Source organism: Stomoxys calcitrans, chromosome 1 (genome assembly GCF_963082655.1).
Source record: "Stomoxys calcitrans chromosome 1, idStoCalc2.1, whole genome shotgun sequence".
NCBI lineage: Eukaryota > Metazoa > Arthropoda > Insecta > Diptera > Muscidae > Stomoxys > Stomoxys calcitrans.
The window spans coordinates 254,893,822-254,919,703 of record NC_081552.1 but is presented as its reverse complement, the minus strand read 5'-3'; the positions used below and the strand labels follow the sequence as shown (position 1 = coordinate 254,919,703).

Genomic DNA, 25,882 nt, shown 5'->3' with positions numbered 1-25,882 from the left:
TAAATGGGAAAACATTTATCAATGAAATGGAGTGAAATTATTTCATTAGGGGGTGTGTATTTGGGGTACTGATAGCTAAAGCGAACAATTCTATTGTGCCATTATCCACCCCTAAAATAAGTCATAAATGCGCCACAATGAATGGATTCGATACTGGAGGGTAAATAACACAAGCTCTTCCATTCCTAATTAAATACAAAGTCGACATTTTGTCAAAGGTAAAAAGCATTTAGCATAGAACCTTTTTTGGTTAAATGGCAAATTTCTTTAAATAGAAAGTTTTTGCATGGCATAGAACCTCACAAATGTCGCCAGCATTACTAGGGGAAAAACACCGCTAACATTTTTTTCTGATGGTCTCGTCAGAAGAGATGGGTCTATATGCCAGCTATATCCAAATCTGGAACGATCTGGGCCAAATTGAAGAATAATGTCGAGTTGCCTAGCACAGCTCACTATCCCAAATTTCAGCAGAATCGGATAATAACTGTGGCTCTTATGGGCCTAAGACCTTAAATCGGCGGATCGATTTATATGGCAGCTTATTCAAATCTGGACCGATCTAAGTCAAATTGAAAGAGAATGTCGAAGGCTCTAGCACAACTCACTGTCCCAAATTTCGGTGCCATCCGGCAATAAATGCGCCTTTTAGATCGGTCTATATGACAGCTATATCCAAATCTGAACCGATCTGGGCCAAATTGTCGAGTTGCCTAGTACACTGTCCCAAATTTCAGCAGAATCGGATAAAAACTGTGGCTCTTATGGGCCTTAAATCGCCGGATCGATCTATATGCGGGCTATATCAAGACATTGTCCGATACAGCCCATCTTCGAACTTAACCTATGGACGAAAAACGAATCAGCAAAATTCAGCTCAATATCTCTATTTTTAAAGACTATAGCGTGATTTCAACAGACGCGTCCGTCCGTCATAAACTATATATAAGCTATTGTATATAGCATGTGAGCACCGCAATAGGTTTCTATTCTTATAATCAGTACTCGCAAGCGACAACCTTAACGGTTCAAAGTTGCGAGTTCTCCGAGAGGAAACATTAAATGTTATCTCGGTTGTCAGGTGTGGAGAATCGATTAGACCCCGTAGTATTTTAATGATAAATAATGCTCTCAACATAAAACGTCTTCGGCGGACATGCAAATCTCTATGCTACGATGGCCTCATATGCACATATACACTAAATTGACAGTTTCGCACGCATTTACTCGAAATTAAAATCGATTCAGAATTAGATATAGCGTCCTGATAATGATATTTTAATAGTAATGCCATATTGTCCCGATCGGCATACATGCTCACGGAAATTAGATACGTACTTTCTCAATGTCTTTCATTTAAGTGCCACATTATCCTGGTAGCCTGTATGTCCTTTAGGGGGATTTTCTTTTTATACCCACCACCGAAGGATGGGGGTATATTCATTTTGTCATTCCGTTTGCAACAAATCGAAATATCCATTTCCGACCCTATAAAGTATATATATTCTTGATCAGCGTAAAAATCTAAGATCATCTAGCGTCATGTCCGTCCATCTGTCTGTTAAAATCACGCTACAGTCTTAAAAAATAGAGATATTGAACTGAAACTTTGCGGAGATTGTTTCCATAAGCAGGTTAAGTGCGAAGATTGGCTATATCGGACTTTATCTTGATATAACCCCCATATAGACCGATCCGCCGATTTAGGGTCTTAGGCCCATAAAAACCACACTTATTATCCGATTTTGCTGAAATTTGGGATGGTGAGTTGTGCTAGGCCACTCGACATCCTTCTTCAATTTGGCCCAGATCGGTACAGATTTGGATATAGCTGCCATATAGACCGATCTCCAGATTTAAGGTCTTGAGCCCATAAAAGCCACATTTATTATCCGATTTTGCCAAAATTTGGGACAGTGAGTTGTGTTAGGTCACTCGACATCCTTCTTCAATTTGGCTCAGATCGGTTCAGATTTGGATATCTCGCGATTTAATATTTTGGGCCCATAAAAGGCGCATTTATTGTTCGGTTTTGCCAAAATTTGGCATAGTGAGTTGTGTTAGGTCCTTCGACATTCTTCTTCAATTCGGTCCAAATCGATTCATATTGGGATATAGCTGCCATATAGACCGATCTCTCGATTTAAGGATTTGGGCCCATAAAAGGCGCATTTATTGTCCGATTTCGCCGAAATTTGGGACTGTGAGTTGTATCGAGCCCTTCGACATTCTTCTCAAATTTGGCTCAGATCGGTCGAGTTTTGGATATAGCAGCCATAGTGCCATAAAAGGTGCTTTTATTGTCCGATTTCGCCGAAATTTGGAACAGTGAGTTGTGTTGGGCTCTTTGACATTTTTCTGCAAATTGGCCCAAGTCGGTCCAGATTTGGATATAGCTGCCATATAGACCAATATCTCGATTTAAAGTCTTGGCCCCATGAAAGGCACATTTATAAACCGATTTCATTGAAATTTGACACAGTGACTTATGTTAGGCTTTTCGACCTCCGTGTCGTATATGGTTCAGACCAGTTTACGACACAGACCACTAAAAATATCAATATTTTGTTATACACAATTGAACAATGCCTTGTACTTATTTGGTCCTAATCGGAACATATTTCGATATAGCTGTTATGGGGCATAAGGTATGAATTTTTCACTTTTTTTTGTTCGGCCCGACCGAACTTACCGCCTTTCCACTTGTTTGGAAGTCATATGGTGGAAACACCAGGTTTAGCTTTGCTAAATTCGTTAATATCAGCCGTATATGAGAGAAGACAAGAACGAAGTGTAATGCAGCGTCATCGACAGAAACGCAAATCATCTTTTATTTACCAACGAATAAAGCAAAAATTAAATCTAAAATCCTCTTCGTGGAAGCAAACGGAAACTCTATTTGACAAATTAGAAAACTTTTCTCTCCCCTTAGATTCCCAATCACACAAATAGCCTATGCACGTGTACAAGTGTTGTAAAACTGCCTTTCAACTTACCATCGTTCCTCCATTCCTTCCATTTTAATATCCGGTATATTGGGTATCTTTTTGTTCAAATACTGCGAGGATATCTTCAGCAGAGCTTCACTGTAGGACTTTTCCACGGCGGATCGCTTGATGGTGAATTGTCGTATGTCCTCGAGCAAATCGCACTCATGTTGATTCTTCAACTGCAACTTGGCCACTTGTTCCGTGTGCAAATTCTTTAGGAATTTCACATAGTTACCCTAATTAGGCGCCCCATAAACACACACAGGATAAAGCAGGAAAGTCACCAAGATACGAGAGAGATATAGAAAACAAAACGAAAATATAAATCAGGATATGTGTTTGACAAACGAGGAGATTGAGACACCGATATAAACGGGAAAAACTGATGCAAGAATGACAGATGCAACGGATGACGTGTTAGTATAGTCATTTGTATAAGGATATAAAAGCATGAGTAACATTCAACCCATGCCAGTGTGTGTGGACTGTATGTGTTTATGAACTCATACGGCTAGGTGTTGTTTTCGAGTCGACAATAAAAGCAGTGATAGAAATAGATATAGTAACCAAAAGACATAAAGATAATAATAATAAAAAAGTCCACTTTGCATATAGAGGTGTTGGTAGTGGTGAGGTCAGTTCATATGGATATGCTTACCTTACGCGGTGGGGGCTGCATTTTTATTAGTGTGTTTCTATTTTTTTGTTATCCTAATATTATGTCCAAATTATGGATTGATTATTTTTTGTTGGTTCTTTCGAATTTCGATTTTCTTATTTTTAGCGGTTTTACGATTTAAATGTATATGTGTGTATGTATGTTTGTATGTCTGTGTGTCTGTCTTTTTGTGGGAGCGTTTATGCCTTTGTTTAACTGTTCCTTGAAAAGTCCTCCAGTTGTCAATTTGAGAGCATATAAATATGTGTGTGTATTTGTGTATGTGATTCTGGGTGTTGGTGCGTTTAAGCGTTAAGCATTTAGCGTTTTTTTTTTCTTAATTTATGATTGTTGTTTTTTTTTATTCAGCACAAGCAAGGGTACATTTTTCGTTTTTTATCTAAAAATACAAAAATAGATGTTGATACAATAAATTTACATATATATTGACAAATCATAGGGAAGAAAAACTATGAATAGCTTAATATAATAATATGTATGCATTGGGTTCGGCTAGGTCGACAACAATAAACCCTCCACCAAAGAGAAAGGCTTCATCGATATGCGATTATTCTTCTTTTTTAAACTAAACGAAAACAAAACCAGTATGGAAAGACAAAAGTCGGGCGGAGCCGACTATATAATACCCTACACCACCGAGTCTACGTTATACTTTTAATCTATAGCACTTATATCCAAATTTAGCCAGACTTTAATTTTGCGTAGTGAAATATCGAATAGAACCTTCTACGATGTTCTTACGATGGTACGAAAATTCGAAATTAAAAGTCGAAACGCATAAATGATATATACATGGGAGTTTTATCTAAATCTGATTCGATTTTGATTAAATGCACACGTATTGAGATATCAATTTAAACATCTATTAAACAATTTTGTACCGATCGGACCAAAATTGCCACTACAGCCTTAAAAGTCAAAGATATATATGGGAACTTTACCTAAATCTGGTTCGATTTTGATGACATTTTTTGCATGTAGTGCGACGTCGAATAAAACATCTCATGCAAAATTTTGTAAGGATGGAACCATAATTGTGGCTACTGCTGCTTTAAAAGGGCATATCGGATGAAAGATATATATGGAAGCTATATATAAATCTGATCCGATTCTGATGAAATTTTGCACACACACTAGGACGTCAAAAAAAGCACTTCGTGCCTATTTTGGTTAAGATGGGACCAAAATTTTGCCTTCTACAGCATTAAAAGACCATATCGGATGAAAGATATATATGGGAGCTATATATAAATCTGATCCGATTCTAATGAAATTTTGCACACATATTGGGACGTCACAAAAAGGACTTCGCGCCAAATTTGGTAAAGATCGGACCTAAATTGTGCCATATACAGCCTTAATAGGTCAAATCGGATGAAAGTTATATGTGGGAGCTATATCTAAATCTGAACCGATTAAGATGAAATTTTGCACACGTATTAAGACGTCACACGAAACATATTATGCAAAATTTTGTAAAAATCGGACCAAAATTAAAAGGGCACATCGGATGGAAGATATATATGGGAGCTATATCTAAATCTGGACCGATTTTTTTCAAAATCAATAGCGTTCGTCCTTGGACCAAAAGAGGGTCTTATGCAAAATATTGTGAAAATCGGGGCTCAAATGCGATTACAAGAATACATGAACGGACAGACAGACGGACATAGCTTAATCGAATCAGGAAGTGATTCTAAGCCGATCCATATACTTATCAATGGGTCTAGCTCTTCTCCTTCTTAGCGTTGCAAACAAATGTACCACCTCTGTAGTACAGGGTATAAACACAATTAAAACAAAACCAGTATGGAAAGGCAAAAGTCAAGTGGTGCCGTCTATATAATACCCTACACTTACCCTATAAGTGAAAATTGTGCAATACCACTATAACATCGCTATGTCTAATTCTTAACCAATGTTGATGGACTTTGGCATAGGTTTCCAGATAGGTAATACAACAATTTGTACTTATACATATATGAGAGCTGTATCTCCATTCGAACTGACTTTAATAAAATTCGCTAAACGTTTTTATACCCTACACCACCACTGTGGTACAGAGTATTATAAGTTTCTGCATTTGTTTGCAACGCTAAGAAGGAGAAAGGCTGGACCCATTGATATTTATACCGATCGACTCAGAATCCCTTGCTGATTCGATGTAGCCATGTCCGTCCATCCGTCTGTGAGTCCAGGTGCAGGTCGTATTTATTGTCCTATCGTCACGAAATTTTGCACATATCACTTTTTTGGTCCAAGGACAAACGCTATTGGTTTTGGTAAAAATCAGTTCATATTTAGATATAGCTCCCATATATATGTATCGGCCGATTTGCACTTAAATGACCGTAGTAGCTTCAATTTTCAACCGATCTGCTCACAATTTGCCGCAGATTGTTTTGTTGCTCATCTCAATATATCTACAAGATTTCATCAAAGTTGGTTCAGATTTAGACATAGCTCCCATATATATGTATCACCCGATTTGCACTTAAATGGCCATAGTAGCTACAATTTTCAACCGACCTGCACAAAATTTGGCACGGACTGTTTTGTTACTGATCCTAACATATCTGCAAGATTTCACCAAAATCGGTTCAGATTTGGATAGAGCTCCCATATATATGTATCGTCCGATTTACACTTATAAGGCTGTAACAAACACAATTTGTAACCGACCTGCACAAAACTTGCCACGGATTGTTTTGTTACTGATCTAAACATATCTGCAAAATTTCATCAAAATCGGTTCAAATTTGGATATAGCACCCATACATATTTGTCGCAGAATTTGCACTTAAATTGCAGTAGTAACAACAATTTTCAAACGATCTGTTTAAAAGTCGGTTCAGATTTAGATATAGCTCTCATATACATATATATTTACATATTGCCTTTCCTTACTGGTTCGTCATAAAGTAATGATTTTTGAAACATTTTTGTGAGGATCGCTTGAAAAATTGCCACATTTTCTCAATATGTATACTAACAAGTAAGAGCGTGCTAAGTTCGCCCGAGCCGAATCTTATATACCCTCCACCATGGATCGCATTTGTCGAGTTCTTTGCGCGGTATCTCTTTTTAAGCAAACAAAGAATAATGAAAAAGAATTGTTATGCTATTGGAGATATATCAAGTTATAGCCCGAATCGGACCATAAGTAAATTGAGTGTTGAAGACCAGAGTAGTAGAATTGCGCCTTGTAGGGGCTCAAGAAGCATATTCGTAAATATTCATATATGGGAGCTGAATCAGGCTATAAATCGATTAAGACCATATTGAACACGTATGTTGAAGGTCTCTGTACTAAATTTCAGCCAAATCGGGTAAGAATTGAGCCCTCTACAGGCTTTAGAAGTCAAGATCCAAGATCGGTATATATGGCAGATATATCAAGTTATGGACCGATTTCAACCATACTTAGCATGGTTGTTGGAAGTCATAACAAAATATTTCATGCAAAATTTCAGCCAAATCGGATAAGAATTGCGCCCTCAAGACGCTCAAGAAGTCAAGATCCAAGATCGGTTTATATGGCAGCTACATCAAGTTTTGAACCGATTTCAACCATACTTAGCACAGTTGTTGGAAGTCATAATAAAACACCATGCAAACTTTCAGCCATATCGGATGAGAAGTCCGCCCTCTAGTGGCTCAAGAAGTTAAAATCCAAGATCGGTATATATGGCAGCTATATCAGGTTATGAACCGATTTGAACCATGCTTAGCACAGTTGTTGGAAATGATACCAAAACACCACGTACAAAATCTCATCCAAATTGGATAAAAATTGTGCCCTCTTGATGCTCAAAAAGTCAAGACCCAAAATCGGTTTATATGGCAGCTATATCAAAACATGGACCAATTTAGCCCATTTACAATCCCAATCGACCTACACTAAGAAGTATTTGTGCAAAATTTCAAGCGGTTAGCTTTACTCCTTCGAAAGTTAGCGTGCCTTCGACAGACGGACGGAAGGACAGACCAACGGACAGACCAACGGACAGACGGACGGACGCACAGACGGACGAACGGACGGAGAGACCAACGGACAGACCGACGGACGCACAGACGGACGAACGGACGGACAGACGGACGGACAAATGTCATGACGATCAAGAATATATACACTTTATGGGGCCTTAGATTCATATTTCGAGGTGTTAGAAACGGAATGACGAAATCAGTATACTCCCCATCCTATGGTGGAGGGCATAAAAATTGGGCGAACATAGATATTGGAGATGTAACTTAATCTGAACCAATTTCTATTAAAACCCTTAAATATAGAAGATATCATAAAAGTATTTCATAAATGTTCTGGCAATGGCTCTAAAAGTGAAACTCATATATGGAAGCAACATCTATGTATATCTTTAACGATTTCCACCACATTCAGGGAATATGTATTGTGGTAGTCGAAGAGGAAAGCGTTGTGCACAATTTCGAGGGATCGGTTCATATACAAACTTGAAAAGCCTCTAAATGTGGAAAACTGACGAACACATACATATATGGGAGCTATATCAAAAGCTAAATCGATGTTTTCCAACTTCAATAGGCTTCGTCGATAGGCCACAAAAAAATTTCCGCAGCAAATTTGAAGATGATCGAACACCACACCACAATAGTGTATTCAGAACATATTTCGATGAAATTTCAACTAAGTTGTATAAGACCACAACACGTGTAGAGTACGGTCCAGTTCGGACATTATTTGCATATAGCTGACCATATTTCCATGAAATTTGCAACTGAGTTGCATAAGACCATAACACGTGTAGAGTACGGTCCAGTTCGAAAATTATTTGTATATAGCTGTCATAAAAACCGATCTCCCGATTTAAGGGCTTGGACCCATAAACGGCGTATTTATTAGCCATATCAAAGAAATATGAAACAGTAAATTATTTAAGGCCCCTCGAATCTCTGGCCAGATATGGTCAAAATTTAACCATTTAGCGAAAAAACTTTTCATAAAGTTCATAATTAGTGAATGTGTGTAAAATTTTCAAACTCTAGCTCAACCAGTTAGGTTAGTACTTTATACAATAGTATTAAATGATGCACTAAAAGTACATATCAAAGACCGTATACGACCAAGATGTACGGTCTGTTTGGTCTTCCTAACAGTTTAGACTAATGCAAGTAGGCATGTCTTTGGTATGTATTGAAACACATATGGTTCGATTTTTTCTTTTTTAACATATTTGCGTGAAGGGACCTTTCGACTGTAACAAATTTTCGATGTAGGCGAAGATAGTCCTTGTCGTACTATTATGTACTTTTGGTACCGAAATGTACACTCAAAGAAAAAAAGTTTGCTGAAATTGTGGCAGTAGTTCTGCAATTTCAGAGTAGCAGGCTTATTGCTGAAAAGTCTGTTGTTTGCTGAAAATGACTGCTGCTTAATTATGAGAGGATGTTAGAAGAAACAAGTAAAAGCGTGCTAAGTTCAGCCGGGCCGAATCTTAGGAAGCCACCATCATGGATTCTGCTATAAATTTATACAAAATAAATTTAGTTGAAGGGCATCATTTTATTCTACATACTTCTAGGTACCGAACAAGGATGATCGAGAGACCGGTTTACATGGAAGCTATATCAGGTTATGAACCGATTTAGACCGTACTTCGAACAGTTGTTAGAAGTCATAGCATATGCAAAATTTCAGCCAAATCTTACATAAATTGCGGCTTGTAAAGGCTCAAGAAGTCGAATCGGAAGATCGGTTTATATGGGAGCTATATCAAGTTAAAAATCGATTCAGACCGTACTTGGCACAGTCGTTAGAAGTCATAACATAACACCACATGCAAATTTTCAGCCAAATCGGACACAAATTTCGGCTTGTAAGGGCTCAAGAAGTCGAATCGGAAGATCGGTGTATATGGGAGCTATATCAGATTATAGACCGATTCGGACCGTACTTAGCACAGTTATTGGAAGTCATAACAGAGCACTACATGCTAAATTTTAGCCAAATCGGACAAAAATTGCGGCTTCCAGGTTCTGAAGCAGTCAAATCGGGAAATCGGTTTACACGAGGGCCATATTTAAATCTGAACCTATGTGACCCATTAGCAATCCCCAACGACCTACATCAATAAGAAGTATCTGTGAAAATTTCAAGCGGCTAGCTTTACGCGTTGATTTCGACATACGGACAGACATTACTAGATCGACTCAGACCTTCGAGACGAACGAAAAAGAATATGTATACTTTATGGGCACACAAATCAATATTTTGAGGTGTTACAAACGGAATGACTAGATTAGTATACCCCCCATCCTATGGTGGTGGTATAATAAATTGGAGACTTTTGGTGCCTGAATGAACGAATTTAAGAAAAATATTCTAGCCGTTCAATATAAACTGTCAAGGTGGACTTCTATCCCAAATTTAAGTGATCTAGTTCACTCCGTAATGAAAGCACAGAATGGTAAAAATTACATTACGGACGTTTTTCCATTTCCGGCACATTCACCATACGAGTCAACCTTACTTTTTATACCCACCACCATAGAATGGGGGGTATACTAATCTACTTATTCGCTTTGTCACACTTCGAAATATTAATCTGCGACCCCATGTAATCCGACCATCTGTCCGTCTGGTGATATCATGATAACGGTCGAACGAATAAGGATATCCGCTGGTAATTTTGTACAAGTACTTCTTAGGAGGCCACCGTAGCGCAGAAGTTAGCATGTCCGCCTATGACGCTGAACGCCTGGGTTCGAATCCTGGCGAGACCATCAGAAAAAATTTTCAGCGGTGTTTTTTCCCCTCCTAATGCTGGCAACATTTGTGAGGTACTATGGCATGTAAAACTTCTCTCCAAAAAAGTGTCGCACTGCGACACGCCGTTCGGACTCGGCTATAAAAAGGAGGCCGCTTATCATTGACTGCACTCATTGATATGTGAGAAGTTTGCCCCTTATAAACCGATATCCGTATTTGACATTTTTAGGCCCTGGAAACCGCTAAAGTTATTCGATTTTGCTGAAAACGAGGGTCTGTTACGACTATAACAACAAGTACAATCCAATCAGTCTATTACCTGATGTAGATTCCGGTTAGTCTTCTACGGTGCCAAGAAGTTGGCTGAATTGGCAGACATTTTTCACTTAAAGTATACTTGTGCCCTTCAACTAAGTTCGTTTGTGTAAATTTGTAGAACAATCCATGATGGTGGGTTCCCAAGATTCGGCTCGCCCGAACTTGGTACACTTTAACAAGTTTACGTCTCTTTTTACATGTTTACGCCTCATTATACACGCAAAAATTAAAACGTTTCGGACATTTTCACGACAAACTAAATAGTTTTATTACTACCTATTAACATTATTGAACGAAACTAACTTTGTTTATTGTTAACTATTAAGCAGCTTCGTCTATGGGAAAAAATCACATCTTTTATTGTGAAACCAAACACTTTTAAATGGCAAAAAGAGTTTCGATAACCGCCGACGATTATACTTTTACCGGACCAATAATCCTTAACTTGGTTCTCTCCCACTAAAGATAAAAAGTGAGTATTTGAGCGTAGAGACCAGTGATGGGCAAAAATACTCACACTATTGCACATTACTGTGTACGCACACAAGAAAATAATCCCAAGCAAGACTAACCAAAGAGCAGTCAGTATGTTGAGGAGTTCCCTCGAATGCGGATGGTAAACCCAAAAAGTGACAATCTTTAAAGTTTCGACTTATGTAAAAATATGCTGGTATGTCCAATGACAAAAATCATTAGAGCCACAGACAAATGGCTGCCAGGTACAAGCATTTCCAAGGCACACACATACATTGTTTAGTAATATTTACGCGGAAAAAGAAATATCCATGACAACAACTCCTATAATAAATTTTTGGTTTTATTTATAGTATAACGAATACAGCGAATCCTAAAACAAACCCACAATGGACTTGTGCGAAAATGGAAGGCTTTTAATATAATTGTGTATTATAACATCGAAATAAATCAAAATAAACTCTGAACAAGTTTGAGTTACCAACTGAGATTTGCTTATAATTGGTAGAATATTGAGTTTTAATTATGTTATAGCATTATATTGAACTTGGTTGGCATCCATTTCAATATGCACATTCTATTTTAAAATCAACAAGTAAAAAGCTGTTAAGTTCGTCCAGGCCGAACTTTGGATACCCACCACCTCGGGTATATATGTTAACCACCTTTTGTCAAAATCCGGTGAAAACTGCATACCTTATGCCCCATAGCAGCTTTATCGAAATATGTTCCGATTTGAACCAAATTCTAACAAGTACAAGTCATTGTTCAATTGTGTATAACAAAATATTGATCTTTTTAGTAGCTATATCTAAAATTAAACCGATCTGAACCATATACGACACGGATGTCGAAAAGCCTAACATAAGTCACTGTGTCAAATTTCAGTGAAAGCGGATTATAAATGCGCCTTTTATGGGGCCAAGACTTTAAATCGAGATATTGGTCTATAAGGCAGCTATATCCAAATCTGGACCTATTTGAGTTAAATTGCAGAAAGTTGTCGAAGAGCCTAACACAAGTCACTGTCCCAAATTTCGTCGACATCGGATATATGACAGCTATATCCAAATCTGGACCTATCTGCGCCAAATTGAAGAAGAATGTCGAGCGGCCCAACACAAGTCACTGTCTCAAATTTCGGCGACATCGGACAATAAATGCGCCTTTTATGGGCCCATAACCTTAAATCGTTAGATTGGTATATATGGCAGCTATATCCAAATCTGGACCGATTTGAGTCAAATTGCAGAAAGTTGTCGAAGAGCCTAACACAACTCACTGTCCCAAATTTCGTCGACATCGGATATATGGCAGCTATATCCAAATCTGGACCGATCTGCGCCAAGTTGAAGAAGGATGTCGAGGGGCTCAACTTAACTCACTGTCCCAAATTTCGGCGACATCGGGCAATAAATGCGCCTTTTATGGGCCCAAAACCTTAAATCGCGAGATTGGTCTATATGGCAGATATATCCAAATCTGAACCGATCTGCGCCAAATCGAAGAAGAATGTCGAGCGGCCCAACACAAGTCACTGTCTCAAATTTCGGCGACATCGGACAATAAATGCGCCTTTAATGGGCTCAAAACCTTAAATCGAGAGATCGGTCTACATGGCAGCTATATCCAAACCTGAACCGATCTGAGGCATATTGCAGAAGTATGTCGAGGGGCTTAACTTTACTCATTGTCCCAAATTTCAACAAAATCGCATAATAAATGTGGCTTTTATGGGTCTAATACTCTAAATCGGCGGATCGGTTATATCAAAATCTGGACCCATCTGAGCCAAATTGAAGAAAGATGTCGAAGAGCCTAATGCAACTAACTGTCCCAAATTTCAACAAAATCGCATAATAAATGTGGGTTTTATGGGCCTAAGACCCTAAATCGGCGGATCGGTCTATATGACAGCTATATCCAAACCTGAACCGATCCGAGCCAAATTGAAGAAATATGTCGAAGGGCCTAACACACTCACTGTTCCAAATTTCAGCGAAATCGAATAATAAATGTGGCTTTTATTGGCCTAAGACCCTGAATCGGGGGATCGGTCTATATGGGAGCTATATCATAATACAGTCCGATATAGCCCATCTCCGAACTTAACCTGCTTATGGACAAAACAAAGAATCTGTACAAAGTTTCAAATCAATATCTCTATTTTTAAAGACTGTAGCGTGATTTAAACAGACATACGGGCATGGCTAAATCGTCCTAGATTTTTACGCTGATCAAGAATATATATACTTTATAGGCTCGGAAATGAATTTTTCGATGAGTTGCAAACGGAATGACAAAATGAATATACCCCCATCCTTCGGTGGTGGGTATAAAAAGATTTGCATACACAAAAACATGACGTTAAATTATTTTATAAAGGAAGAAAAATTATTTGGAACATGTACTTTCATCGTAAACAAAGTTCTATGTTGTTCACAAAAGAAGTTTACTTGTCGAAAATTTTCGTTTACATGAAACGATTTTTTTTTTTTTGCGTGTATATAGATATCTTTATATGGAAGCTATGTCTGAATCTGAACCGATTTTGATGAAATTTGTAAAAACTGTAGATGGGCAATTAAATAACTAATACCAAATTTTTTTGGGATCGGTTAATTATTTAGTTTTCTTGAATAATTCCGGCGCAGGAAAATATTTTATGTTTTCTTGGGAATCCCCGGGCAGTGCCACCCACATATTTTCACTAGATCCCGACTTTGTTCACTTGAATGATTTTTATTACAGTGACGAAGTTTTAAGCTTGACAATTGTTATACTTTTCGATTTTATATTGTAGAGTGTACACATTTTCACGGGATTAGTTATTTCCGGGTTTAGTAAACGATTTCAATAGGAAAAATGTATAGCATTATTTTTCACTTTCATTTCATCCAATGTCTCACTATGTCAAATAAAACTTCCTACCCATTGACATTTTCTCCATGTTAACCCATTTGAAGCAAATGTTTTTTGTTGCCCTTCTTTTCCCCTTAACCAAGTCATGTGATTTTTTGCGGACGGACGGAGCAACATGCATTGAAATCGATGTTAGTTTCTTTTTGGCCCTAAATCTGTGAAAAAGAAACATTAAACATTGGGACTGACTAAGTGACTTTGTTAGAGCGACATCGTTGGGACAAAATGTTCGTTTCATACTTGCCATTGTCATGGTGGAGGGTAGAAAAGACCGACGAGCATAAAAGGATATTTTCTGTGAGTGTGTGTGGGTGTGTTTGTGTCTTATGTACACTTATGTAATGGTTGTATATGAAAAAATAAACCCAACCAACACAGACAGAAGACAGCGCACAACACTCCAATTCCTCAAATTGAAATGAAAAAGTTCTGCAAATTTTAAGTTATTTGAACTAATTTTTCAGTTAAAGATACTTCAGTTTGAAATTTTTGTTCTCCTTTCTTATCATCAACCAATTTTCACATCACGATGCCAAAGGCTAGGCTAGCAAAGGCGGAGGCCATAAAGCATTCTGTGGAAATTCTACTCGATTTTAAGAAGGAATACAACACAAGAAAACTTTGGCTTGGTTGGGAGAGGGGAGCCAGGGGAGTTTAGCAGCACAGTAGACTTGTTTCATGTGTTTCTGTAGTATATTTTTTTTAATGGAGAATAAAAATTGGAAATTTTCTAACACTTTTCTTGGTTGTAGCTTCCTTTTTGGCCATTGATTTTCTTCACATAGAGAGCACCGTTTGCTCTGAACTCCGGAATAGCACAAATATGGATAATCCACGCACTTTCAACACTGAATTTTTTCACAAAAAATACTTTTCAATAATTTCTTTTTGCGTTTCGTTTCTTACGTATCGATTTGGACGACGATGTCGTCGTTGTTGATGGAGAAAAAAGAAATGTTCTTTTTCTATTGTCCCAAAGAAGAAGTCTTCTTCTTCCTGTTGGCGTTATGTTGTGGTGTCTTTTCTGACGTTGGTGGATGTGAACATTTTTAAGTTTGGAACTGGAATAACTACGGACAACATTGTGCTGTTTTGAGGGTATCGTAATGCGAGAGTGTAATTTTCCAGTGTGCTCTTGATGTTGTTTATGTTGTTGTTGCTGAGTTCTGTTTTCCCTGTAGCGCTGTGGGGCCAATGGGGGGTTGCTTTGAGGATAGCGTAAATATTTTCATTCATAAATGACATTTTGTCCTTTGGTACGGGCATGAGCAAAGTTGCATTTGCAGAGCTTGCGCAATACTAACATCCCCACAGAATTCATGGGAATTTCTAAATTCCAGTCGCCACATTGCCAAGCCGTTACATTCGAAACACTTTTCCTTGCGTTGTCACTGCACTTTTGTCATATATGATTGCTTTTATTCTTACATACGATAAGATTACGATTAAGAGACTTTAAGCCGATATATTGTTATATGTTTTTTTTTTCAATTGAATAAAAAAAAACTTTTTGTCCGCATTGCTATTCCATGCCGCGTTTAACGTTTTTGCTGATACCCGATATGTTTGCTTTATCAGTTGGCCCATTTGAACAAGACCTTCATGACGTTCTCACTCAATTGGCGCGACTAACGAGTGTTTAGTTGCTGAGTGTAACACCAATCGCGAGATAAAACAAAATGATAGAATGCTTAGGGCTGTCGAGGTAGTTTTAAGGTCAAAAATATTCCCAAATTCACTCGAAAACTATTGAGGGGAAAATTTACTTTTATCTTATCCATTACGGTGGGTCATTGATTCATTGTTTATGATGAGTAGAGGTGGATTCAATTTTGTTATGTTATATTTTAATACCCACCACCGACGGATGGGACGGATTCATTTTGTCATTCCGTTTGCAACACATCGAAATATCCATTTCCGACCCTACAAAGTATATATATTCTTGATCAGCGTAAAAATCTAAGACGATCTAGACATGTCCGTCTGTCTGTTGAAATCACGCTACAGTCTTCAAAAATAGCGATATTGAGCTGAAACTTTGCACAGACTCTTTTTTTGTCCATAAGCAGGTTAAGTTCGAAGATGGGCTAAATCGGACTATATCTTGATATAGCCCCCATATAGACCGATCCGGCGATTTAGGGTCTTAGGCCAATAAAAGCCACATTTATTATCCGATTTTGCTGAAATTTAAGACTGTGAGTTGTCATAGGCCCTTCGATATCCTCCGTCAATATGGCTCAGATCGGTTCAGATTTGGATATAGCAGCCATATAGACCGATCCTCCAATTTAGGGTCTTAGGCCCATAAATGCCACTTTTATTATCCGATTTTGCGGAAATTTGGGGCAGTGAGTTGTGTTAGGCCCTTCAACATTCTATCTCAATTTGGCTTAAATCGGCCCAGATTTGGATATAGCTGCCATATAGACCGATCTCTCGGTTTTAGGTTTTGGGGACCATAAAAAACGCATTTATTGTCCGATGTTGCCGAAATTTGGGACAAGGGGTTAAGTTAATCCCCTCCACATATTTCTGCAATTTGGTCTAAATCGATCAAGATTTGCATATAGCCATATAGACGATCTCTTGATTTAAATTCTTGGCCCCATAAAAGGCGCATTTTTAATCCGATCATTTTTAATTTTAATCATGTCACATGACAATTCAAGTTACGACGTCCTTTAGAGAGCGTCCGTTTTTCTCAATAAAAAAATTGTGATGACTTGTTCGTGGACCCGGTTAGTGAATTCGTCGACACTCAAATTTTAAAACAGACAATCTGTAAGACACGTTAGTAGATATGCCATATCGATGAAATATTCAAATTGTCTTAAATAAGTCTTTGAAGGCAATATTATGATAGACATTTGGACTGCTGGGGCTGTTTAGTTTTGGGCTCGGCTTTTGGTAAGAACAATCAAAAGCAACCGGTTGAAGTCGGGATTCACTTTTAGCTTTTGGCAGAAGCATCAACGACAGATTGCTCACATCCACAATAGAATTAGACGAACGAAACCAGCTGTTAATAAAGTTCTAATTTAAAATAATTTCCCGCACAATGCAATCGAGTAAAATATTATTGCCTCATTGGAGGAAGTTCAATCAAGTACAAATTACCAGAAATTTGGCAATCAACAATAGGAAATTAAGTGCTAACTATTCTGCACCATTGTTGATTAACGAAAATTTTACTTTAAGGCAACAGCAGCAGCAACATCAAATATTTTATCAACAAATACCACAGAGGTGGGGGACAACTTCAGCAATTCATTTGACGACAACCACAACAACAGCGGCCAAACCATCACCTCCGAGACATGATTGGAATACGGCCGTAAGGGAAGCAGAACGTATTGTGGGATATCCAACTTCCTTTCTAAGCCTGCGATGGCTACTCAGCGATGAAATTGCCAATATGGGCCTGTATTTACGAAAATTGGTTGGTAGCACTCATCCTCTCTTGAAGACGGCCAAGTAAGTTGAACCATTTTGCAAAGTGAAGGTATACAATTCATCATCACTGAGTGAGTGATACGGGTAGTATGTGAATGGGATATGGAATGCAAATGTATCCATTTATTGTTTAAATATTTGTATACCTTCTACCATAGGATGGGGGCATACTAATTTCGTCATTCCGTTTGTAACACATCGAAATATTGATCTGAGACCCAACAAAGTATATATATTCATGATCGTCTTAGCATTCTTAGTCGATTAGCCATGTCCGACCGTCTGTCGAAAGCACGCTTACTTTCGAAGGTGGTTGAAATTTTGCATAAATATTAGTGCAGGTCAGTTGGGCCAAATCGTTCCAAGTTTGGGCATAGCTGCCTTATAAACCGATATCGGATCTTGACTTCTTGAGGCTTGAAGGCGTAATTCTTATCCGATTTGGCTGAAGTTTTCCACCAATTGTTCTTTTTTGACTTCCAAGCACTCTGCCAAGTATAGTCAAAATCGGTTCATAACCTGATATAGCTCCAATATAAACCGATCTCGGATCATGACTTCTGACTGACTGCACCGCTAGAGGGCGCAATTATTATCCGATTTGCTTGACATTTTGCATGCAGTATTTTGTTTTAACTTCTAACAAAAGCGTCTAGTATGGTTCAAATCGGTTCATAACCCGATATAGCGCCCATATAAACCGATCTCGGATCTTGACTTCATGAGCATCTAGAGGGCGCAATTATTTTCTCCAACAGCCAAACCAAGTGTGACCCCAATCGGTTCATAACTTGGTATAGCTGAAATCGCATACCAATTCTTATATATTATCCTTGGTTTGTCTACAAAGAGATATAGGCCAAAGAACTTAACAAATGCCATCCATGGTGGATGGAATATAAGATTCGACCCGGCCGAACTTAGCACTCTTTTACTAATTATACCCACCACCGAAGGATGGGAATATATTCGTTTTGTCACTCCTTTTGCAACACATCGAAATATCCACTTCAGACCCTATAAAGTATATATATTCTTGATCAGCGTAAAAATATAAGACGATCTAGCCATGGCCGTCCGTCTGTCTGTTGAAATCACCCTAAAGTCTTTAAAAATAGAGAAATTGAGCTGAAACTTTGCACAGATTCTTTTTTTGTCCATGAGCTGGTTATGTTCGAAGATGGGTTATATCAGACTATATCTTGATATAGCCCCCATATAGATCGATCCGCCGATTAAGGGGCTTAGGCCCATAAAAGCCACATTTATAATCCGATTTTGCTGAAATTTGGGACAGTGAGTTATGTTAGGCTCTTCGATATCCTTCTTGAATTTGGTCCGGATCGGTCTAGATTTGAATATAGCTGCCGTATAGACCGAACTCTCGATTTAAGGTTTTGGGCCCATAAAAGTCGCATTTTTAGTTTGATGTCGCCGAAATTTGGGACAGCGAGTTAAGTTCAGCCCCTCGACATATTTCTGCAATTTGGCCCGGATCGATGAAGATTTGGATATAGCTGCCATATAGACCGATCTCTCGATTTAATGTTGTGGGCCCATAAAAGTCGCATTTATTGTCCGTCGTCGCCGAAATTTGGGACAGTGAGTTGTGTAAGGCCCTTCGATATTCTTCTTCAATTTGGCTCAGATCGGTCAAGATTTGCATATAGCCGCCATATAGACCGATCTCTCGATTTAAGGTTTTGGGGTCATAAAAAGCGCATTTATTGTCCGATTTCGTCAAAATTTGGGACAATGAGTTGTGTTAGGCTTTTCGACATTTTTCTGCTACTTGGCTCAAATCGGTGTTGATTTGGATATAGCTGCCATATAGACCGATATCTCGATTTAAAGTCTTGGCCCCATAAAAGGCGCATTTATAATCCGATTTCGCTGAAATTTGACACAGTGATTTTTGTTAGGCTTTTCGACATCCGTGTAGTATATGGTTCAGATCGGTTTATTTTTAGATATATCTACTAAAAATACCAATACATTATTATACACATTGGAACATTGACTTGAATCGGAACATATTTCGATATAGCTGCTATGGGGCATAAGGTATGCAATTTTCACCGGATTTTGAGGAAAGGTGATTTAAATATATACCCGAGGGGTGGGTATCAAAAGTTCGGTCCGGCCGAACTTAACGCCTTTTTAGTTGTTTTTCGTTTAATATGTACAAATACAAACATACATTGTTGGATGTTGAAAATGTTGCCGGGGGCTAGTTCAGAATAGTAGTTTCACAAAAGCTAAAAATATACTTAACTTTTGGCATAAACCTTTTGTACCCATCAAATGCTACCCTTTTGATCTGCGCAATAAAATTAGTTTTTATTGGCCACCAGCATTGGTAGTCATGTTTTTAAAAAGCCAAAATCATTTTATTTTCATTTTGGAATAAAATTAAAACATTTTAAAATGTATTTACCTCTTTTTACTCCATTCGCATGTCGTAAAATGTCAACACCAATTTCTATTCTCAACTGATTAGCGTAAAAATTCATAACAAGTTTCCAAATGTTGAGCAATCAAATCTGGGGGTAACTAAATATATTTCCCGTTTTGCTTAGACAATACAATTTATTTTGAAATAAGCATAGAAATGTACAACATATGTATTGTATATGATGTTTGTTTGAGCTGGTTGACAACGAGACAACATAATGGGGCCTTATCGTATGTCTAAAGTAAAATGAATCCGAGACGGCTTAACATGGCCAATTTGATTGCATTCAAGGAACAGCGGAAGTACTTCGCAAATCGATAAATTCTGTCCGATTCAAGCCTCTTTGTATAGAAGTTATTCCATTTTATGGACGAAGCTCATTTTTGGCTCAATGGGTGCGTAAATAAGCAGAATTGTCGATTTTGGAGCGAAGATCAGCCAGAAGCATTGCAAAAGCTACCAATGCATCCAGAAATAGTCACAGTTTGGTGCGGTTTATGGGCTGGTGGCATCATTGGACCATACTTCTTCAAAGATGATGCGAATGGTAACGTAACTGTGAATGGTGATGATATCGAATTTTTTTTTTTTGCCGAAAATGCAAATGACTTGCATGATATGTGGTTTCAACAAGACGGTGCTCCATGCCACACAGCACTCGTAACGACTTATTGAGAGGCGAGATCGGTGAACATTTTATTTTACGTTCGGGACCGCACAATTGGCCGTCTAGATCGTGCGAATTAACGACTTTAGACAATTTTTTGTGGGGCTTGTTAAAGCTCATTGACATACATATGTGAACCATGTTGCCTCGAAATCGAGGGTGCCTATAGGGCGCAAAATTTTTAATATTTTAATATGCTCTATTAAATTTTTAATCGATCCAATTAAAAAATTTATTGTATGTTTCAATCATTTTTTTTCATTAGCTGAAAATTTTAAAAAATTTAATAATTTTTTCATTTGGGCCAATTAAACAATTAATTGCAATTTTAAAAAATGTTCAATAATTTTTTTAATTAAATATGGAATTTTTTTAATTGAAAATTTTTACAATCACCTTTTTCAAAGAAATATGATTGATATTATAAGTTTCGTTATTGAAACAGTCGCAATTAAAAAATTAATTGGATCAGTTAATTTCGTGATTGAAACAGATTTTTATTTTTTTCTGTGTAGTTTTGTGAATACAGTTTGAGTCTGTCTGCCCGCAGTTGTTGTTGTTGTAGCAGTGTGTAATACACTAAGACAGCAGCCCTTGCCGATAATGAACTCCATCGGGTCCATCCGGTACGTACAACTGGCTGCCATGGGTGCGTACAACCGGCTGTCCGCAGTAATGTGAGTTTGTTTTTGTTGTAGCCACATTTACATGTGGAGGTGGTGATCCTCGTCAAGCTCTTATAGGCGAGCAAGGTCGTTCCGGTTTATACGACCGATGCCGTATTGTAATGTGGGTTTATAATGTTGTTGTTAAATTGGACAAAATATACTTTTTATACCCACCACCGAACGATGGGGGTATATTCATTTTGTCATTCCGTTTGCAACACATCGAAATATCCATGTCCGACCCTATAAAGTATATATATTCTTGATCAGCGTTAAAATCTAAAACGATCTAGCAATGTCCATCCGTCTGTCTGTTGAAATCGCGCTACAGTCTTTAAAAATAGAGATATTAAGCTGAAGCTTTGCACAGATTCTTTTTGTGTCCATAAGCAGGTTAAGTTCGAAGATGGGCTAAGTCGGACTATATCATGATATAGTCCCCATATAGACCGATCCGTCGATTTAGTCCACAAAAGCCACATTTATTATCCGATTTTGCTGAAATTTGGGACAGTGAGTGGTGTTAGGGCCTTCAACATTCTTCTTCAAATTGGCCCACATCAGTCCAGATTTAGATATAGCTGTCATAAAGACTAATCTGCCGATTTAGGGTCTTAGGTTCATAAAAGCCACATTTATTATCCGATTTTGCCAAAATTTGGAACAGTGAGTTGTGTTAGGCCTTTCATTATCCTTCTTTGAATTGGTCCAGATCGGTCCAGACTTGGATATAGCTGCCATATAGACCGATCTCTCGAATTAAGGTTTTGAGCCCATAAAAGGCGCATTTATTGTCCGATGTCGCCGAAATGTGGGACAGTGAGTTGTGTTGGGCCCTTCGACAAACTTCTTCTAGCTGCCATGTTGACCGATCTCTCGATTTAAGGTTTGGGGCCATTAATGGCGCATTTATCGTTCGATTTCGCTGAAATTTAACATAGTGACTTATGTTAGGCTTTTCGCCATCCGTGTCGTATATGGTTCAGATTTTTAGACATAGCTACTAAATAGATCAATATTTTGTTATACACAATTGAACAATGACTTGTACTTATTAGTATTTGGTCCAAATCGGAACATATTTCGATATAGCTGCTATGGGGCATAACTTATGCATTATCAATTGGATTTTGACGAAATGTGGTTTAAATATATACCCGAGGTGGTGGGTATCCAAAGTTCGGTCCGGCCGAACTTAACGCCTTTTTACATGTTTCTTTTCTATTCAGTTTAGTCTTATGGCTGGAAAGACTATCAAATATAGTTTTTATCTATATCAAATAAGAAATTATATTTTTGTTGTATATTACTACTTATTCTAATGCTTTGGATTCATTATCCACTATTTTTTCACAGAGAAGTGTTGTATAATGGCAAAAATACCACGCAAGGGTGGGGTTTAATTGTGCTGCTGATTTCTAAGGCTGCTGGTCATGCACCATCCATACCAGACATGGAACAGGATAAAAGTGATGGTGTCCTGTACAGTCAAAGAGCTTTGGTTGAGATAACAGAAATGATAGGAATGTGTCACTTGATACACAATGTAAGTGGTTAAAAAAAGCAATATGTATTATTTTAAATTCTGAAATAATTCTTTCCCCTTTTTGTAGAGCCTTGTCAATTTGCAAAGATCTACCAAGGCTGGTCAGGATTCCACAACATATGATGACATGACTTTTGGCAATAAGATTGGTCTTCTTATAGGCGATTACCTGTTAAGTCATTCAAGTATGGAATTGGCCAGTTTAAAAAATCAAATTGTGGTGGGCCTTATTTCTTCAACTGTCAGAGACTTTTCCGAATCCGAGTTTTTTGGGGAGCGTGATGAGCAAAATAATCCTTTGCCTTCCAAGCCAGGCACTGTATATCAACAGACCAATAGCCCAGCCTGCACTGCCGACGTTGACTTTGATGCTGAGGACATACTTAAACCCATGAATATAGCTAAATTCATAGGCAACCCAGAAAAGGAGTGGGAGGCTCGTAATATGTTAAATGTTGGTAGCTTGCTGGGTAAATCTTGTCTGGCCTCGTTGCGGCTAGCCGAGCAGAGCGAGAAATTACAAAAGAAAGCCTATCTGTTTGGCAAGCACTTGTCGTTAGCATGGCAGGCATGTTTGGATGCGGAACCCTTTCAGCTAACTTCTCTTCCATATGGTAGATATGATACATAAAGGAAACTAATTTGTAGGCTAATTGAACCTAATCATTTAATTTTAGATACCTCCTTCAGTCTAGTAAGCGCTCCCGTTTTATTCCACTTAGAGTATGATCCCAAACTTTACGATGAATTTGAAAAGGGCAACGTTTGTGTGGATAACGTTGATTACTTCAAAATACACCAGACAATTTTGCAGGGCCCTGGCTTGGAGAAAACAAAACAACTGCAACGCAAGCACACGACGGCGGCACTTCACGTTTTAGAAAGTTTTCCAAACAATGATGCCAGAAGGGCTTTGGAAAACATGATATTAGCCATGCAGGATTTGTAGGCAGTATACACAGACCTGTTGCGGTTTTCGAAAAACGAACGATTTTCTTTGGCCTAATTCTGACAGATATTGGCACATACGAGGGCGGTTCGGAAACTTCTTAGCCTATCAATGAAAGAGAATAGTTGATTTTTCAAAAATATTTTTATATTTAGTTTTCAATATAATCCCCTGAAACTTCAATACAATTAGTGCAACTCTTATCTAGCAATGCTATCCCTTGATTAAAATTGTTTTCCTCCAGGTCTTCAAAATAATGGTTTACAACTGTAATTGCATCTTCATTTGAGGTAAAACGCTTGTCAGCAAGGAATTTTTTTAGATTAGGGAACAGGCGAATGAGTCGGGTGGTCAAGCAACTCGTGCTTTAATTCGTTGATTTTAGCCATTGTTAAAACACTCTTGTTCGCTGGTGAGTTGTCTTGATGAAAAAAAGGTTGCAATAGTACTCTGAATTTATTGTTTTACCCTTAAGCAAATAGTCAGTTAAATATCTTTGAAGACCTAAAAAACCGTTGGCATAACCTTACCAGCCGATTGAATTGTTTTTGCCTTCTTTGGGGCAAGCTGGAGTAAGAGCTTGGATCCATTGTTTGGATTGTTCTTTTGTCTCTGGAGTATAGTGGTGGATCCATGTCTCATTAACAGTTATGAAACAACGCTTAGAATCCATTTTATTTCGTTTAAAACGATCCAAACAAGCTTGAGAAATGTTCATTCTTATGCGTTTTTGTTCGACTGTTAACAAATGCGGCACCCATCTTGCAGAAAGCTTTTTCATCTGTAGTTCTTCATGCAAAATTAAATGGACTCGATCATTTGAGATGCCTATGATATTAGCTTTTTCACGCACTTTTATTCGTCGATCATTTAATACCATATCATGCACTTTGGCTACAATTTTTGTTGTTGTTGCTGTTTTTAGACGTCCACTATGTGGTAGTAGTAGTAGCAGTGTGTGGTACACAGAGGCGGCAGCCCTTCCCGATGAAGGAATTCATCGGATCAATCCGGTACATACAACCTGCAGCCATGGGATTGACTATGTGGTTAATCTTCAATGCTTGTACGATCAAGTTTAAATTCAGCAACCCAATTTTTTACTTTTGCATATGAAGGAGCACTTTCACCTAACACATTCACCATAACATTATGAATTTCTTGTCCCGATAAACCTTTTTTATGTATTGTAAATATTTAATGACACCACGCATTTCTAATTTTCTATTGTAAAAAAAAATCGCGTATACGTCTTTTGTGAACACCTGTTTCTATATGAAGGAGTTGCCAGATCGAAACAAAATTTAACATGTGTTCATAGCAAAGAAGGAAGTTTCCAAAACACTAACTTTTTCTGTTTATAACCCGCTTTTTGTGCTAGGCTAAGTAGTTTCCGAACCGCCCTCGTAAAAGTCTCAATGCAGACTTTCATCAAATTTCTATTCTGTAAGAGAAACTTCGAGTGATTTCAAAACTTAAAAGTATAAGGTTTGGAAAATATACGCAAAGCAATTTTTTGCGTTTTGCGAATTCAAAAACCGGAACAGGCCTGAAAATAAACTAACAAACAGGTAGCTATTGCTCGAAAATATTTTTAACTAAATTTTAAGCGGCGATTTAAAGTCCTAATTATCGATTATACTGGCCTAGTAAAGTACTTATGTACCAATTTGAAATAACATATAAAACACCGCGCTTTTAAGGTGAGTATATTTCACCAAATCAAATTTTGTGTTTCGTTACATTTAATTGGTTGTTGAGATATTTAATATTAATTCAGCGGGGTAATTATTTTCTTATTACCCATGCAATATATTAATTTTTAAATTAATGGTTCGATTATGGATAGCAACTCGACTCAAGTTGCGTTGGCAGGAGACAAAACCACGAAGAAAAACTTAGCATAAAGTTGGACATTTATGTCAATTTTATTCAATATCAGTATTTTTATACCCACCACCGAAGGATGAGGGTATATTCATTTTGTCATTCCGTTTGCAACACATC

General features: G+C 37.8%; 2 protein-coding genes across 9 annotated transcripts in view; one reads left to right on the top strand and one right to left on the bottom strand.

Moving 5' to 3' along the window:
* Positions 1–15,247, bottom strand: part of LOC106089049 (protein nervous wreck) — a 38,780-nt gene extending 23,533 nt beyond the window's left edge. The window contains exons 1-3 of one of the 8 annotated variants that reach the window (XM_059361234.1): positions 14,867–15,243; positions 3,649–4,048; positions 2,997–3,226 (exon numbers count right to left, since the gene is read on the bottom strand). In XM_059361234.1, coding sequence (XP_059217217.1) covers positions 2,997–3,226; positions 3,649–3,669 — 251 coding nt within the window. In that variant the 5' untranslated portion in view covers positions 3,670–4,048; positions 14,867–15,243. Of the gene's footprint in view, positions 1–2,996; positions 3,227–3,648; positions 4,049–14,866 lie in introns of all 8 variants that reach the window. The other 7 variants (XM_059361235.1, XM_059361240.1, XM_059361237.1 and 4 more) reach the window with 7 other exon arrangements.
* A 1,948-nt stretch (positions 15,248–17,195) lies between these two features.
* On the top strand, positions 17,196–24,091 carry LOC131997756 (all trans-polyprenyl-diphosphate synthase PDSS2-like). The gene is made up of 4 exons (XM_059369278.1): positions 17,196–17,611; positions 22,737–22,926; positions 22,994–23,540; positions 23,604–24,091. The coding sequence occupies exons 1-4, from the start codon at positions 17,196–17,198 to the stop codon at positions 23,873–23,875; spliced, it is 1,425 nt and encodes a 474-aa protein (XP_059225261.1). The 3' UTR covers positions 23,876–24,091.
* The last annotated feature ends 1,791 nt before the right edge of the window (positions 24,092–25,882 follow it).

Coding starts and splice junctions, on each gene's coding strand:
- LOC131997756 (XM_059369278.1), top strand. CDS start 17,196: ATGCAATCGAGTAAAATATTATTGCCTCATTGGAGGAAGTTCAATCAA. Junction 17,612..22,736: donor CCTCTCTTGAAGACGGCCAA/GTAAGTTGAACC, acceptor ATTTTTTCACAG/AGAAGTGTTGTATAATGGCA. Junction 23,541..23,603: donor GCTAACTTCTCTTCCATATG/GTAGATATGATA, acceptor ATTTAATTTTAG/ATACCTCCTTCAGTCTAGTA.